Genomic DNA, 18,674 nt, shown 5'->3' with positions numbered 1-18,674 from the left:
CCTTCAGAAAAGAAAGGCCAAGCTTAACACACCTCTGTCCTATACTTACACTGAAATTTTCAAAAGGGTCTAGAAGAGCTAGATGCATAAAACTTCAGTCAAATACAACAGGCATTGGGTGTCTACTATCTGTATGTCTGGGGGAGAGTGAGTGCACAGCTGTGTGGGGGTCAGCTGCCCACCAGGATTAAACCACAACAGCTGCAGATAACAAAAAATTTTAAATGCCATCACAGATGATATGAAGACAACCAAAGATTCAGACTTAAGCTTATTGCTCATCTTTCAGCAGTCAGATAAACTGCTCATTAGGAGCCAAAGCAGCAAAGAAAAGATCCTTTTCTAATTCCAGCCATAGCAACTGGAGAGCCTTTCAGAACAGAAAGGGGAGCCATTAACTTACTTTATATTGAGCTCTACTTCACTGTCTTTAAATTCACTTATGTAAATACAGTACTTGTCTCCCTGGGAAAATTTACTCTCTCCATTGTGGAATATTCAACGTGAAGAAAGATTTTTTCCCCCTCATATAAGCATGAAAAACAAGTAGTATGCCATTCCCCCCTTAACATTAGGAAAAAAAAAACTTCATTATTAACAATAATTAATCGGCACATAGATTCCAGAAGGATTTGCTTTGGCAAGGTATTTAAGCATGTGTCTCATTTAAGAAATATCTCAGTGAACCTCTGGTTCTTTAAGTTCAGCATTTATTTAAGTCCCTTGCTTAGAGTCAGTCAGAGGAATTACAGAAAAAAGCCCACCAGAAACAGTTTGACAACTTACTAAGTAGACATCCAAAACTGAAGCATTATCATTTTCCGTCTCCAGTGTGCTCTGTTCTGAAGTCAAATAGATGGCACTGTCTTCTAAAGTATATGTTGAACTTGAAGGCAACCCTTTACTGGAAAGAGAAGGGAGACTGCAGTTAACAAGCAATACAAGCTGCAGAGGAGCTCAGTCATGGCTGAAATTTTAAAATTTCTCTCTTAAACATACAAGCTTCAAATACTTGAAAAGAAGAAAAGCAAATCAACAAGTATAGGTATCTTGACAAAAGCTAGTTAATTGGGGTCTCATAAATTACTAGCAAACAAACCACGCAGTTTCCACTACAGAATTAACTAAAATGTTATCAAGAAGTAATACAGTTCCTGAACTCTACTGAAAGAATTAAACTACGCCACAGTCAATGTGGGATAATTTCATTAATTTCAAAAGAAGCTACTTCCACATTTAGCAGCATTTTAAAATTTAAAATAGGGGGAAAAAAATAGATTCAGTAATTAAGCAAAGTAGCATTGGACTTTCTCGGGTAGATAAGGGATCACCGGCAGCCAGCAGTTCAGATATGAAAGCAGGAGATTCATGGAGCAGATACACTTTATTATCTCAATCACAGATATGATTTCTGTTCTCTGCTATGGAGAAAGGATGTGAAACTACAGATGGATCTGCACAGTAATCTTGTTTTGCTTTGTAAACACTGAGAACTGCAAAGCTGAAATTGTCAAAGGTGTTCTAATGGAGTTAGGCACCCATTATCACCCATCTACTAGCTGCCAGAAACTAATAGACTCCAGGCTGCCTTGAAAACCCAACTATCAGTTTTGCAGACCCGTATTTCAAATGGTGGTCGTTACCTATTTACACATGCAGGAAAACAAACAATTCAGCATTATAACTGGATATCAAAACATGGTTACAGCCCATAAATGAGGAAAGGAGAATTAATTTTTCCCTCCCTTTGGAGTACTTCATACTTAAGATATGTTTCAGATTGAGCATAATTTCAGAAAGAATAAAGCTAGTATCCAAAGTAGAAAACAATCACAAGTGCTCAACAAAATAATGAATCATTAGTCATCCTCATGTCATATTAGTATTAAGTGCACAGCACTACATTTACCACATCATAAAGCTCCTTTTACTATATAGCGTATTAAGCATCTTTTCCATAGCAAAGATATTTCTTTCGTCCGAAGGGTGATCCAGCTCCCACTGACTTGGTACCAGTTTTCTAACGCTCTGTTTGTATTCTATTAAGCAACATTTCAGTCACATCAGTCTTCTGCCAACACTCATTTTCCTGAAGGGGAGGGGACAGACAGGAAGGGAAAAAAGGGTCTGTTGCCAAATGGTGACTATGGTTTATCATCTCCCACAAAATAAGCGCTATCATTAGGCATACTATTGGTAAATGAAAGAAAAAAAAAAACAACAAGAGTCACTTTTGCTTGCAGAATTTTGACACTCAATTCAGGCTTCAGAAGGTGCAAAGGCACCATATATGAAAACCACATGACAGAAGATGAATGTGCACAGAGCAACTACTACTGCTATAAAAATGTGCGAAGCCAATGGTCAACCATTCTTTCTGGAAAACAGTGTTCTGCATTACTAAGAGCTAGTCAGGCAGGCTGCAGTGTATACCTGGCTTTCACTCCTGCATCATTTCAGGTTTAAAAGGAAAAAAATTGTTGAAGTAGTTATTCACTTCACGTACATATTAGGCCACATCACTGCTACCTTTACTGCTATTATTCTTGACTTCCTGCACTTGCATAAACCTTTGCACTCAGACTAGGTGAGAGATTCTCCAATTCACACCATTGCATTTTATTTTATAACCTTTATGTATCAGAAGAGCAAGAACTAGTTGACCTATTCTTCTGTTTAATTCACTGGCTTACTGTTACACTTATTTTTCTTTCTCCCTTTCCTATTTTTCTGTTAGAAAGCACTGTGCTTCCTTTGCTCCTAGTTTGTTAAGCTGTAATGTCTGTTGCTTCACAGCTTGTTCTGGACTGCAAACAATAGCAAAGTGCTCAGTTTTGGGATTGTTAAACTACTGGCTTTGCCTATAACACATAATAAAGACCATGCCAACTGCCCTTCCGGCTGTGCCTCTTTTTTATGGAAAGCAGTGCGTCATGCTGGGTCTGGCTGCTACAGAAATCCACCATACAGCCAGGCAGCAAATGAGGGTTGACACAAAAAGAACATGGAAACTGTCAAAAGCAGCTCCTACTAATGTCACTGTTTGGTTATTCACTAGTGAACTTCCTAAAAAAGAGACTTAATATATAGAAATAAACAAAAAATATTTTTATATTAATATACAGAAAGAGAAGGGAGAAGAGGGAGACAAGTAGGTACAGAGTAATCTTATGCAGAGAAAACCAGCAGGGACTACAGCCCCTTGAACAAAAGCAGGCATGAATGAAGAGAATGGAATAACAGAAATGCCACTCTATTTTTCTTACAATCAAATCCTCACAACTTATTTGCGTATAACAATCCTCTTGCTACTGTCACTTTCACACTGAATAACTAGAAATCAATTCTACAAGTAGGGAAGACTCATTTCCTCCATGAAGAACTATTTGCAAAAGAAGTGTAGGAAAACTTTCAGGACAGAGTTTTGTTTCATATACCTTAAGTTCAATAAATGGAGACTTTCAGAAGATTCCAAAAATTTTCTAAGAAAAATCTTAATTTTATATTTAAAAGAACAAATACTGTTCTTTTTGGGAAGCCAATCTACTATGCATGTAAAGGAGAAAGTAGTAATTTGATGAAACTGCCATCTTAATTTGCACCTGGAGATGGTGTCAGTCTGAAAACAGTAACTGGAGAGAGTTCAGCTCTTGGTGCACAGTCGCAGTACAGTGCTTATGTGTAATAATGTAATAACACCTTCTTAGTTAAGCTTTTTAGTTATAAATCATTTCCATGTCAGGATACCACAATTATTTTGTTTATTCAACTTGCCTCGTAATGACAACATGAAGAAAATGCATCCCAACTGGATAAGTGACTATGAAATACATAAAGATATGCATAATAACAAGAGTTCCAATTTTCCTATGAAAAGGGAAAAAGCAAGAAGCTTTTTTCTTTTCTTTTTTTTTTTTTTTTAAAAAAAAAAGGTCTCACTGTTAGTTTTAACTTGGATCCTCTTTTGAGAAACACTACACATTTTGACCTTATGATGAAGTAAGGTGAAAAGCCATACTTTGACACTTCTAAATCAGCACACTTCAACATATTTAAAGGCTCACATTCTCTTTCTCTTGAGCAGAAAATAAAACAAAACCTTCATTTTTCAAAGTCCTTCTAAAATGCTTTCCTGGACACAAAGTGCAAAATATTAACTTAAAACGTTAAAGGTGGTCAGGGATTGTGATTTACAAATATGGAAAATCAGGGTGTTCTTAAGCAGGAACAGTTAAATTAGACTGATTTTCTGTGGATTTGTAGAGCAGTGTAATTCTCATACATTTTAATCTAAGGATAATACATGCAAGATCCTATTAAGTTTCTAAGGCATAAAGAAAAAGAACTACCCTTTGTCAAGAAACTAGCATAAGTATGCAGGATTATCTAAACAAACAAAACCCAACCAGCCAAAAGACCAGCCAAAAAACCCTCCCAAATTTTAATTGCTGTTTCTGTCCTTCAGCATATTTTACTTATACTAAACTGTAACCAGTTCCTGAAGTGACAGCTTTAGAAATGAAAGAGTTCTGCTCTCTTAATGGAAAAGAAAATCTGCCTCATTACAATGTGTCTACTTCTAAGTCAGCCTTCAAGACAGGTAGGAGTCTTCAGTCTTCCTTACCAGTCTCCATGGCCTTTGAAGAATGAATGGCAAAAGCTATGCCAGGTGGTCACAACTGATGGAAGCAGAAGTTCGAGGTGTTTTTTTTTTTTTCCCCCCTCCTGCACTGTGAAGAACAGCTCATGTATGAATATAATTATCAGCTTCCTTCAGATGGGCCAAAATACACGAGCTATGAATTAGAATGAGCCACTACGAGTCCTGTTGGGAAGAGTTATAATAAAAATAGGCTTTGATGTCTTTCACTGGATGTCAAATATCCTTTTCTGTCACATATCCCACAGAATATTTATGCCCTAAAAGCAGCACATTTGCAATGTCCAATGTGTTTGAAAGCTGTTATATAAGCTTTTGAGAAAATTATCAGCTCATTGCATCATGACCTTTATAATCTCTTTACAGAAGCTACTCAGAAAAATGTTTTGTATATAAATGGGCAGTAAAACTGTTGTTCTGATGTACAGCTCAATACCAAACACTGCGGAAAATCTAGCCTGCATACATATAAGTATGAAAAGGGACAACAGGTTTTTAAAAGCCTGTTGAACTAAGTGCATTAGTCTAATGTTTACAATGTAAAAATCACTTCTAAAACACAACCTCACATTTAATTTTTTATACATTTCATGCATCTGAAAAAAAAAGTGTAATATTAAAAAAAACTTTGTCAGTCATATTTTAATAACGCTGTTTACAAGCGTGAAAACCATAGACCTGAAAAATCATAGAATCATAGAATGGCCTGGGTTGAAAAGAACCTTAAAGATTAGTTTCAACCCCTCTGCCATGGGCAGGGTTGCCAACCACTAGAGCAGGCTGCCCAGAGCCACATCCAGCCTGGCCTTGAATGCCTCCAGGGATAGGGATAGGTAGACATGACTGATATTCTAAATGTTGTTTCTGTATTCCAAGTGAAAGAGAATGACAATGAGACTCCACGTTACTAAACTTACACTAATGGCAAATCATGACATGCGAATCAGTAAGCATCCCAGTTACATGAAGGTGAAACATACACTCCTTTGCAGTTGCCAATTAGAATCCCAAGACCTGTCATTTTTGCAGCTGACATACATATATAGTTGAAAAGCTTGTAGGTACACGCAATTAGAATTTAGGAACTCAATCTGTATTTCAAAATCCTGAGTAACCACGGTGAAATCCACTGGGCAGTGCACATCAACACATACCAGCTCAGGGAGGGATCTACACATGAAGTCTGTTCTAAGATGTTCCTTTGGACCCTCCTCACCAGAAAGAATTAAGGTCATGAAATCAGACTTGTAAGAATGAGTGTGGAATATGAAAGGCAGCATGCAGAGGGACAAATTATGCAAGGAAACATTTGCTTTTGTATTAAATAACTGCTATTACCACATGCTCATCTGTGCATTTATCGGAACAATAATTTTAAATTTCAAGTTAAAAAAAAGTACAGGCTTTCTTTTCTACTTTTTAACCACTAAATCATTTCCAGTAACATTTCATTTAATCATTTATAAAATATATATATTTTTTTTTTTCTGTGAAGGAAAGCATCCAGATCTGATTTTCACTTCGCATTTTAAGTCAGAAACTGAAATTTTATATTTTGGTATATGTCCAGGACAATCATTTACATGCCTGAGACAGATTCCCTCTTCTATTTCCACAAACACTTCATGAAACATCTCCAATAAGTCTAAACATTAAATTTTGACATCACTGGAGGGGGGGAGGAAGTCAGTTTGCTTAGATGACATAGTTCTTTTAATGCTAATGTATATAATAAAATAGACTGTAGGATTAAATGAAAAATATATTCGTCTTTAGTCCAACATTGCTTTTTGATGCTACTTCGAGATTGCAGATAGCAGTGTTCTGCCCTTTTAACCAATATTTTTCAATCTGTTTTTCTGCTAAGTTTTTTTTTTTCTCTTTTAACCTTGTCACAGTATTGTTGATTCAACAGGACATAATGGATAAGCAGGTAAATTGTTTATTTGACTAAGTACCCCTGAACTTAAGTCACTATGCCTTTGTATCTAGAAGTGTTATCTGCTGTAGCTGTAATTCTATACTAGGATGTAAACAACAGCAACAAAAAATGGATGGTGTACCTTAAAGCATACAAAGCTCTGCGGATACGACAAAATACAGCTTCTACCAGCACACTAATGAGAATTAGAAATTAGTCTTTTCACAAATTAACTGACTGAGCTGCAACCAACATGTACATGGAACTTCTGCATGAGTAAAAAAAAAAAGAATATAATCTCTTAATGCAACATACTTGCTGGAAACGGTAACTAAAAGTTCAAATTACTGCAACAGCCTCATCATAGCTGCATTGGTGATCATTCAGTTTCAATGCAGACTTCTAATAGGACATTCAAAGACAAATTGGGAGTGAGGGGACAGAAGAAGAAAATAAGAGAAGACCCTATATACATGGTGTATCAGAAAGAGCAAATTAGTGGAACACAGGTTTTGTACAATTTCCATGATGCACTCTGTTCTCATCCTTAATTTTTAGACTGAAAAAGAAAAGCCAAAAAAAAAAAGTTACTTTCTCCCATTCAGTAATGATCATCCACAAGTGTGCTCAAGTCTGCTGTTGCCCTCACCTTCCTAAAGCAGTCTATTTTATCTTGGTTCTTAATAAAAAAAAAAGAGAGAGAAAAAGAAAAAAAAAAGAAACCAGAAAGAAAAAAATAATGCCATCACAGCAGAATGGGGAAAGCCTTATTTTTCTTTCAACTACATATTACATGTTGCTTCAATCATAGTCAAATTTTCTTTCTCTCCCATGGGGATTCCCCCACTGTCTCAGTGCATCTGTCCACGAATTAGAGCTTTCAATTCTTTTTCCTCCACTTAGTTGCTTATTTACATTCAGTTTGCAAGAATTTAATTCTCTTTTAATCAAATTCAAGCAATTTTTTCTAAGCTTCAGAAGCTAAAGGTGGTGGGTGGACAGACAGAACATTTAAACATAACACAAAAATTTGCCTATATAGAAAGGCAGATGCACAAAAGGTGTGTATTTCTAACAGCAGGAAAGTTAATACTTACAAATCCCTTCCAAAAACAGCAGAAGCTTTTACTCTTGTTTTCTGAGCTGTTTTAGAAAGGGTTATTTGATAAAATGTCAAGTCTTGGGATATATCAGTTCAAAGCTAGGGAGTTTCAGGAAGTTTTGACGGTGTAAGAGAAAAAAAAAAACCAATCCCTTAAAGACTTCCAAAATTTCCAGTGTTCTGCAGTGAAAAATAGCAATGCAAACAAACAAACAACAACAAAAAAGAAACCTGCAAAGTTGTTACTTGAAATTGAAATGCAGCAAAGAAGAAGAAAGAGAAGGCAGAAGTCCATTCTACATATACACCTTACACAAAGAAGGTACAGAATACATGAACAAGAATTATATTTCATATAGGTTATTTTCCTAGGCTTAAACACATCAGGTAATCCAGTAATCCTCCCTATATAAACCACAGGTTCTTTGTGTAGGTCTACAGACAGAGAGGCAAAGTAACCCTTTATGTATCATGGGATTTTATTTAGGTTTGTAACTGGAAGCTGTGAGACCTTCTGTAAGATAGACTGGAAAGAGAGTTTGTTGTTGTTTTCTTAAACAAAACAAAAAAATCCTCTTGTTTAAAACGTGTCTAGAAGCACCTGTAAAAGCATCAACCTTCTCCAGTTCTTTGCAATTATAAAAGCAATGTTAACTGAAACAACAGACACAATGCTCAGGACATTCCAATTTATCATCTGTAATTTAATTCATCAATACTCACTATGAAAACTTTACCTTCAGAGAAAAAAAAACACATCTCGTATCACTTCTGCTATAGAAGTAATGCCAGATATGATATGTAAGAATTGCCTCTCCTAAAATAAAGCAAATAAACTCTTTCAATTAAGGGTATTTAGACTCAAAAATGAACATATTTTCTTGTGGAAAACACATCTTTTAAATCTTTTAATTACTGAAATAGCTCTGTGCCACATATAAATTTACTTGAGGTGGAGTGGAAAATCTTGAAAGCCTACATTTGCTGAATAACTTATATCACATGATGTTTGCTCACTTTCTCCTTTTTACTAGATGAAGGTCCTTCTGTGCTGAAAAATACAGCCACCTTTCCCCCCCTCACTTCTCCTTCTTTTGCCACTCCTTCTTCACACTGCCAGGGTAACACCTGAAATCTCCTCTACCTCTTCAAGGACTGAGGAATAACTTGGTGAAAAACAAGCAGCTGGCAGCCTGGACAAACACTCCTAATAAGCTATGTGTCTACGACTGCTGCTCAGTCTCCCTGTTTTGCTGAAATCTCAAATCCCTAACCACTGCTCTGTGTTATCTAACAACTGTGACAGTTCTAACCCATACCAAATCAGGATTATATACATGCTCCTCAGATGATAAAGCCTCAGAAGCCAGCTCCAACTCCGCAAGTCACCACTGGATAGCCACACTGGCAGCGGCTCCTCACTCAGACCACAAGTGCTAAGCACCCTCAAGGTGATAATGAGATCCTTTCTTGGATAAAATGCCATGTGTCTCTCCTTGGAAAAAGATTACATTCATGGCCGATAGAAACAGAGGGTAGTTCTGAAAAACTGAGGTTACAAATGCGTGTCTCAAGGTATTGAGATGTGTGCCTCAAGGTATTCAAAAGTATCATTGCTCTTTTTTTTAATGGGGCATACAACAGCATCTGTCTTCTCAATGGTATCGGCACACACTGCTTATCAGCATTAATGGCAGTCAAGGAGCCATCCGGACACTGTACTGTTACTACATATGCAGGACTATTTCCTTTCAATATCATATAACAGAGATTTTTAAGTGGTTATGAGGAAATTGTTGTACTACCTAGTTTGTGCTAGGACACTCTGAAGGAGGAGGAAAAAGCCTGAAAAAGAAGATGCCAAACTGTGGTTCTATTGAAGAACTTAAAGCAGAATTTCATAGTCGATTACACAGTTAAAGACTGACAGCAGGCTTACATTTGTAAACAAATCATTCATTCAGGCTTTGTTTCAAAGACTGCTCCAGGCTTTACAGTTTAAACAGCAAAATGCTGAGTCTTGCAGCACAGCGTTTTGTAACGCTCAAAAGAAGAACTCTAGTGAGAAAAAACTAAGGCATGTAAAACTAGAGGCATCATTCTGGCTTTTTTTTTTTTTGATTTATTTTCCTACCAGTTTTTCTTATTGTATGACTGAAGTGCCTCCAATATATAATAAAAACAAACAAAACTTCAGCTGTACATATTATTAGTAGCATATTTCTTAAAGTTTCTATAGAGGCTTTTTGGGACAACTTGTCATGGTTCTGTAATTAAAAAATCTTATTTTTTTTAGACCCTAAACCATACCTCATTCCAGAATTTCTTTTTTAGCAAAACATCAGACCTATGGAATATGCCACATCAGTGAGATTTATTTCAACTTAATGAAAATGGTACCTGCAAATATCATTTTGATCAAGCAATGCTGCAAGTCATTTTACCTCTTATACAAAAGCAATTGGTCAAATTTTAATAGGGAAGTAAAATTCTACTGCTTCAAGATTACTTGTAAAATAACTTGATCTTTTTGGACAAAATGCAAAGTAAAGGACTACATCTCAGTACATGAGTAAGCTTACCAAATTTATATAGATACTGTGTAGTGCAGGATTCCAAATTACTACAGAGAAATTCACGATACTTGATTTCACAAAAGATACCCTTCCTGACAAAAACAGATAAAGAAACACCTAGTCTGTGATACCGCATATGGCAAATGATCTCTAAGCAGGCAAGACAGCACAACACAAAATTTCCTTTCAGGCACACTTGGTAGAGTACAGGTACACACAATCTCCCAGAAAGCTTTACTGGCACAACAATGGTATTGGGCAGACATGACTACAAGGCATTCAAACACAACTCAGATCACATCCAAGCTAGATCACAAGTGTCTACACTTTCCTTGAGACCTTCTTGTTTTCATCTGTCTTAGGTTAAAATTAGACAGGCTCTCATCACATCCATTGGAGAAGGCTCATAGAAATGCACTTCAGAAATGGTCACTTTGAAGGAATGTAAAGAAGGTCATTCAGCACTCAACATTCAGAATAAATATCAACTTGAAAGCAGTTCCCTTTTCCTAACACATCAAAGTTTTCTGCAGTCTTTTCAGGCTGCAGCCAAGATACAACAAGTATTTCCTACCCTGATCTTAGTATACATTGGCTTGTGGAACAAGTTTTCAATGCCTAATTTAGTTTTGCAACATGACAAAAAATCAAAGGTGTACTGTAATATTTATGCAGTATTTATGCATTTTATTTTGTGAGCTCAGTGCAAAATACTTAACAGGTCCTATGGCGTAATGACACCCCTTCTTCACTGGTGATGGTCAATATTGATCTACAGAGATAGTTTCACATTCTGCATTTTCTTTTGCAGAGCCTCCTCCCATTGCATACATTGTCAGACTTTAACCAGAACAGTGGGGAGTATTATTCCATATATACAACCTTTACCTGCTAGAATAGAGCATAGATTGATCACGTTGACAACGCTCATCTGCATTCAAGGAAGAAGAAGAAAGTGTGGTTGCCAAAGAAGCTGCTTCAAACAGAGAAGGAGTGCTTGGCACTAGATCCGGTCGACGGCGCGAACCTAGTACTAAATTCACAGAAACAAAGAACAATATTAACAACTGTCATTTCAAACTGGATCAAAGAATCTTTATGCAAGTGTACGGAGTCACCTGCTGCTCTCACCAGTTTCTTTAAGCTTCTTGATGTGTTTGAATTGATAAGATAATGATACTCATGTGCCCATACCCACACTCTTTCACACTACGGGGCAAATTACAGTGCTAGCCAGTACATTTCTGCAGATGACAGAGCAAACCCATGGGCAAACATTAAACACTGGTATGAATATCTGATGAGTTCATCTAAGTTCCAGGACTGGTCTCATGCTGTGAGGGCCTGGTTTTCAGATGGGTTTAGGTGGTTGGTTCTCCCTTGTGTCAGGCTGCAGATGCACTCTGAAAGGGGCATACTCTGTGTATCTCTTCAGAAAACCCCGGGGGAAAATGAACTGAGCTCTAAAACACTTCACATGACATGTTCATTTAGAAATCACAGAAAAGAACAGTACTGGCTCTGGCCTTAATCTACCTCCTGTGTTGAACATATTGTTTTAGGTTTCCCTGAAAATGAGGAGAACACTAAAATTATATTAAAACCTCAATTCTGACTTCCTCTTGCTCCTGGAGGTCTATTCCAACAAATAGATCTAACTGCTCTTTCCCTGTATTAACCAAGAATAACCCAAACCTCAAGTTTTGAAAGATCAGCCAAATTGGAGACCTTCTAGTTCAGGCTTATACTAAAATTGCTTTAAAAACACTGTTTAGGCTGTTGATTTGAAAGTCATTACCTTCCTCATCAAGGCTGGAGTAGCTTTGTCCTTCAGTAATAATGCCATGTTTCTCATCCTTCCAGTCCTGGCTAACAGCATACACTATTTCTTGCGATGTTGCCTTTAGGGCCGTGATGGAATTGCACCGTTTCTTGGAAGGAGAAGATCTTAAAGCTGCATTACCAAACAAACACAGGTGTTGAATGAAGTCATCTTAATCAACCTGCCTACCTTTAACAGCATACAGAAAGACAAGCCATCTATAAAGCTAGAGTTTCTGGACACAGACCAAGAATCCAGACAGACTGTATCCATTCAAATACAATATCACTTATCAAATAGCTTAAACCAAGAGCCACAGGCATTGGCTATTCATCTATGAGTGAAGAACTTTAGTTTTTTTCTGAAGTTCCTTATTGACAAAAAAAAAAAGTCAAGTCAGTAAACCAACTTTGACATCAATAAGATACAAATCTACTACGTAGCATCAACCTGTGTAATTAGACACAGAAGAAAACACAAGACAGGAAAACTGAAAAGTTTTGGAGTATTCTGAGAGGTTATGATCACTTCCTTGACCTGTGAGAAGACACGAACACTCCTATTTTATTTTTGTGAAAGAATGATAATGCATTTGAACTATTGATCTATATAAAAGTAGATTAATAGCCTTGTATGCAAATCAATGACAGTGGGATATTAGAACAGGTTAATAGTCTGGAAAAACGAGACAGACAAATTAAGATCAGAGAGAAAATAAGGCATAGTGTCCTTAATTTTACACTGTAGTTTTCAAATACAGAAAGGGTTGAATCTTGTGCTTACATAAATCTAGAAGTAAAAAATAGAAAGAACTGAAAAAAATACTCAAATGTTCAGGAAATGTATATAGCTACAAGATAAATTTAGTTTGTTCAACAGAGAGAAATATTGAGCTCTGTACTGTTTATTCTCCATCAGTATGGAAGAGTTCCAGGTAACAAGGCCTTTGGAGTATATCTCAGACGACACAGCTCCCATCAGCTCTCTAGCAAAATTATTCTATGGTTTAGGAGATCTCAGTCTCAGGAGCCTCCTTCTTCCTTTCATCTGAATTTTGCTTCGTTTTTATCACATTAGCAAACAGTGGATTAATACCATAAAATTATCATAAAGTGGTAATTTTAAGTTCATATACTACATCATTTACCCGTTCCAAAGGTTTTAGTATTTAACACCTTAAGTTGTTAGCTTGTGCTAGTATTTGCAGTAATTCTCCTTTCACTTAAATCTCATTTAGTTCTATCCTTTATTTGCATTTTGTTCTACTTCTCTCCGCGTGGGCTTCCTTCTCACTCAGATAACTATTGACAATGTTAAAAGAGACCAGCCTCACACTGATCACAAAGGTGTTTACAAAACACCTTTCATCAGTTTGACACAATGCTATAGCCTCAATACTCTTCCTGTGGCATTTGAGCCAACTGTCTGTTCCACGTATCAACATTCACCTCCAAACCAAATACACGTACACAAGATAAGATTATCATAATGCTAACCAGGATGTTTCTAGAGTATACGCTTCTCTATCAACTACACAGTTCTAGCCAATCAATCTGTATTTATTTGTCAGGAACTGTGCTTTATGAAAAGCCATGAAACTTACAGAACACTATTTCCTAGAAGATAAATGCCTTCTTTTACCAAATGGGAAAAAAACAAGTGCAATGTCAGCACCTCCACAGATTTAAAAAATAGTTTAGCAGTAAAGCAGTAAGTTAGTAATGGATGATACCAACTGCTTTGTTTGTCTTATATATTACATTTTTTATACCACCTGCCACGATTGCTCAGATAACCAGGACAGCTTTTCCCCAAACTGCGGCTTGGGACACAGTGAAACCCAAGCACTCATCTGTGCCTTGCTGGTATATTCATCAGGTCTTGCTTACAACTTTCATTACTGCACAAATGTTGAGCACTTCTCAGCAGTCACCACCATTCTTCTCTGCATATTTGATACTTCAGACTGAACATCCTTCCAGTAGCATGACCTATTCTATTCACAGAAGAATTATCCATTGACTCATTAATAAAAGACTCTCCAAAAGTCTTATTTTCCTGAATACTTGTCACAACATAGCATGTATATGTAAAATCACTAGGGTTAATTCAAGTTTTCTCTACTTCCTCTACAACTCCCTCACTCTACTTAAAAAAAACAAACAACAACAACAACAACAACACAGTTTAAGTTTGGCTTCTCTCAGTTTTCTCTTTTCTCCATAAGTCCTTTTTCTCTTATTTAGTAATTTCACAAAGTACTTATCATCTTACTGTTCTTATTTCTTGTTGTTCTTATGGTCTGCAGAGGATCATTTTCCCCTTCAACCCCAATGCTTAAGAGGATATACAGTTGCATGGTCTACTTTAAGTTATATTAATAATTCATTTTATTTCTGAGAAGTTACAATAATCAATAGTTAATTTTAACAGTAAATTGTTGCTGAAAATTTTAAACTGAAGTCTTAGGACAGCTCTTGGTGGTAGTGATATCCTTTTGTTGTGAAGGTGGGTGTCTATCGGCATTCTCCCTGTTTTTTTAACCCGTACCTAATAATGGTAAAGTATTAGGCAAAGTACTTAATAATGGTATGTAATTTACCCTTGAGAATGAATTAAAAGATTAAGGAAAGGAGAAATGGATAGGAAAAGCATATTAATAGTGAACTTCCTGTTTTTTTTCCTGACAAAGCACAGAAGAAATCCATATCAAAAGGAAGAATGGCTACACTCAAACATGCTAGAAATGGTATTTAATCAACTAATGCAAATTAAATAAAGTGAATGGGGGCATTTCTCTGAATAGATGAAGGATTGGGCACATAATTAGCTCATGAGATTTATCTTGATATCAATGCCAATATAAGGGAACCTGCCTTACCTTCAGATACCCCTGATAAGACAAAAAATACATAGCAAATAATTCTCCATAATTCTAATAGTAGGATACAATCCCACTAGACCCAGTGAAGAAACTCAACTTCTGGTAATGTAGTTACCATGTGATCTTGAAGAAAGATTTATTCTATTGTCAAGATAAAAGTATTATGAAGTAATGATTATAAAAAAGTGTCTAGAAGAGCAAAAACAACTTTCTTACCTTGAAGTTTCTTGAAAACTCTGGTACTCATAAATTTTAAAAATCTGTCTGCATAAAAACTTGGTCTGTGCACTGAAACTGTGTCCTATAAGATTGAAAAAGTTCTCAGTCACATTTTCCACTTGAAAATCAAAATCAAATTGTCAAGAGAAAAGCTCTACACCTCTGGTAAATTCTATCATATATTTCTGTCTTACACAGAACAACAAAACCACATCTTTTTTTCCTTTAAGGAAACTTGGCTTAGATGAGACTTACCTAAGTTAGACAATTTCATTTATGAAATTTTGTGTTATGAATTATACAGCCACATTCTGTAAAATCTTTCCAGAACCTGGAAATGCTATTTTTCACCTTACGTACTTTCTTCAATGTCTTGCTACATGACTATTGCCCTGAGTAAGTTATAAGGGCAAGATCATTTTATTTGCTTTTTGAAAGATCAACAACTAAAGTAAGAGCATTAATTGGGAAATGGATCTAAAAAACTTCAGCAACACTCTAGATGATGTGGTGATGGCAGACTACAACTATACCAGAGCTAGCTCTTCCCTGGTCAACAGAAGTCAAATTTCCATTACCTAAATATCAGCAATTAAAAATATATATATATATTTACCCCATCATAAACAAGAGCTTTCCATGAGTGTTCCAGCTTCTTCATTAACCTAAGCACATAAAAACAAAGTCAGAATTGCTTTATAAATATTCCATACTTGTAAGCAATTTTCGAATATTTTATTCAATAAAAACATGAAATTCAACTGCCACTTACCTGTAAGACTGTAGAATATCAATAATACCCATAAATAGAAGCAGCTTTTCTCCTTTATGGCTTTTGGCTGGAATACCTCCCATTCTGACAAAAACAAAACAACATAGTTAGATTGTCTTTTAAGAGATCTCTGATTTTGTCGCTTAGCAGGTGAACTGTACCTACTTAAAAATCCAAAGAAGTAATGCACAACTTTAATGCCAGATGTCACAGTGCAAAGTCAGTCAGATGTGGGTCCCTTAGCAAGCAAGTGATTTTAAATGGCAAACTTAAAGTGCCTCAGATACACTGGTAAATATCCATCATAAACAAGGAATATCTTGGGATGACTTTTAGATAGGACTGGAAATCCATGGAAAGACCCAACTGCTGCTTTCAGCAGCAATACTGCATTGCTCATGATCTGGGCAGCACCACATTATCACTACTGTTACATGATACCCAGTCTTGCATATATAATAACCACGGGGACTTTCTCAGATGACCTGTGTAATCAGTCTTAGCTTTTAGTAAATAACAAAAAACAAAAACAAAACAAAAGCAGAACCTCCCCCCCCCAAACCTGCCAGTGCAACACCTCTACCACCATACAAGGGCATTCACAATGATCTGTGTGAATGTTATACTGTAAAAACTCGTTGAAATTCAGCTCTAACTTATATCCTAGACCTCTGAATATTTAGAAACTCTATTAACGCTAAGTATCATAATTCTCCCATTTGTTTGCTCTAGGTTTGAACACACTTCTGTATCATCAGTTGTATTTACTAGAACAGCTCCCTTGAGAACCATGAGAAGAGTAAATCCTTTGAATGTGAAATTAAACCCTTATAATCAAGAACTGACTATATAGAATCGGAATGGTGATCATAATGCTCCCACTAATATGGGATGTATTTCAAAAGAAACAGGAGAATAATTACTGTCTATATACTTAAATTTCTACTGCACTTTTTGCTAGATAGAAAAAAAGAGAAAAGCAGCAGTTTTTAATCTCAGGAAATATCATACACTGATAACGACTGTACTACAGTGGTTAATTAATGATCCAGTTCTACACATTGAGCATATTACTTTAAGATGAAAGTAAACACTGTAGAAACATTCATTTCAATGCTAATAAATAGTTTTTGCTTATGGGCCATCAGGCTGTTTCTAGTTCAGATAATATCCGGGACTCCTGTAATGGCTGTCTTATAACATCTCTTTTATAAGTGAATGCATTTATGAAAAATGCACCTAAGTCACCTGGAAATAAGCAAATTTGCTTTCATGCATTTAAAGACAATCAGTCAACAATCGAGATCTTTATATCTTGGTCTCCAGCAAATCTTGATGGTGTACCTTTGAAAAAGTTTAAACACACTATCTTTTAATTCCTGAAATGCAGTGGTCTCTTGAATGTTTTGCCAGTCAGTACCAATTGGCACAGACTGAAGAAAAATAATGTACAATTTTGATAGCAACCTTAAGAGTGCGTTACGGCACTTACGTGTTTGTTGCCTCTGTGACGACAGAGTCCCCTGACTTCCCAGGCCCCTGTATAGACTCCATGGCTGTGGAATAGAGAACCTTCTGCCCTCCAGGACGTTTTGCATCTGATGCATTCTGGGAAGTCTCACCCTCTTTTTCCTTCATGTGACTGTTCAATATGTGGATTCCCAGTAGAAGGCTGTAATCCATGATCTTGAAACTTTCTAGAACCTATCAACATAGAAGAACTAGCTGTACTAAAACAAAAAGGGCTATATACAATGTCCATTACGCATCAGTATTTTGAGAACCTAAATAAAAATAGGCCTTAAGAACACGTTTCTTTGATTAGTAAAATGTGCACATAAGTCAAACACCAGTTACCTATTTATCTCAACCTTCTTGTAACAAGTGAGGAAAGAAAAAGATACATAGCTGAAATGTAACACAATATCCACAATTGTTTTTATTTATAACAAATAATAAATTAATAGTTCCACTACGTATTTATGAACTACAGTTTTTTTTTGTTTGCTTTTAAGTCACCTGTAATGCATGTTCCAGACTCCTTATTGAGTATTTTTGCCTGAACTAAAAAAAATTTACTCTCCTTCCACCTCCTGTTTATAACCAAAAGAGCATTCTTGGAGAATTTTCAAATGTCAAAAAAAAAAAAAAAATTTGCTATCTCTCTCATTCATTTCTTCTTTCATGCTCATGTATCATGAGTTTCTAGCCAGTTACATCAGCATTAAATCTGGCATACTTCTATTAAAAGTTCAAGTCAACATGTAAACATGTGAAATAAAACAACCTGCAATCACATCTAGCAGTATAAGGAAAATGTTAGCTGACACAGACTGAATTAAATGTCCTGTAAAATGGCAGTGCTACATGGAGAGAGAAAAATTGACAGCAACCAGGAAAAATAGGCTGTGCCATTCAACTTTCCTTTACTTCATGCATCTCTGCAATGCTTTATGATATGATTTGACACACAATACCCAATGATAATGGTGTAAATTTTGGCACTGAACCAAGAGGCAGTAGAACGTCTTTTTACCTGAACAAGAACAAAATGTGACTTCATAGTGATAACAAAGACCATTAACTCCAAGTACGTCAGCTGAATGAAGGCAGTCAAAGCATAAATATTCTTACACAGAACATTGAGCTGGTTTCTGAACTCTAAGACATATATTGCAAATCTAAAATGAGATTTCTTGATAATCACCAGGGAAAGTT

The 18,674-nt window shown here is 36.1% G+C and overlaps 1 protein-coding gene across 5 annotated transcripts in view; it reads right to left on the bottom strand.

The window, feature by feature from the left end:
- Positions 1-18,674, bottom strand: part of PIP5K1B (phosphatidylinositol-4-phosphate 5-kinase type 1 beta) — a 112,975-nt gene that overhangs the window by 8,042 nt on the left and 86,259 nt on the right. For all 5 annotated transcript variants that reach the window (XM_083817088.1, XM_083817090.1, XM_083817087.1 and 2 more), the window contains 7 exons: positions 17,449-17,660; positions 15,957-16,040; positions 15,801-15,849; positions 15,182-15,266; positions 12,058-12,213; positions 11,148-11,292; positions 787-904 (listed from right to left, as the gene is read on the bottom strand). In XM_083817088.1, the coding sequence (XP_083673214.1) occupies positions 787-904; positions 11,148-11,292; positions 12,058-12,213; positions 15,182-15,266; positions 15,801-15,849; positions 15,957-16,040; positions 17,449-17,660 (849 nt within the window). The remainder of the gene's footprint in view (positions 1-786; positions 905-11,147; positions 11,293-12,057; positions 12,214-15,181; positions 15,267-15,800; positions 15,850-15,956; positions 16,041-17,448; positions 17,661-18,674) is intronic.

The sequence above is a fragment of the Anser anser genome, assembly GCF_964211835.1.
Source record: "Anser anser genome assembly, chromosome: Z".
Taxonomy (NCBI): domain Eukaryota; kingdom Metazoa; phylum Chordata; class Aves; order Anseriformes; family Anatidae; genus Anser; species Anser anser.
Note: the sequence above shows the minus strand (reverse complement) of the source record. Positions and strands in the feature narration are given on the sequence as shown.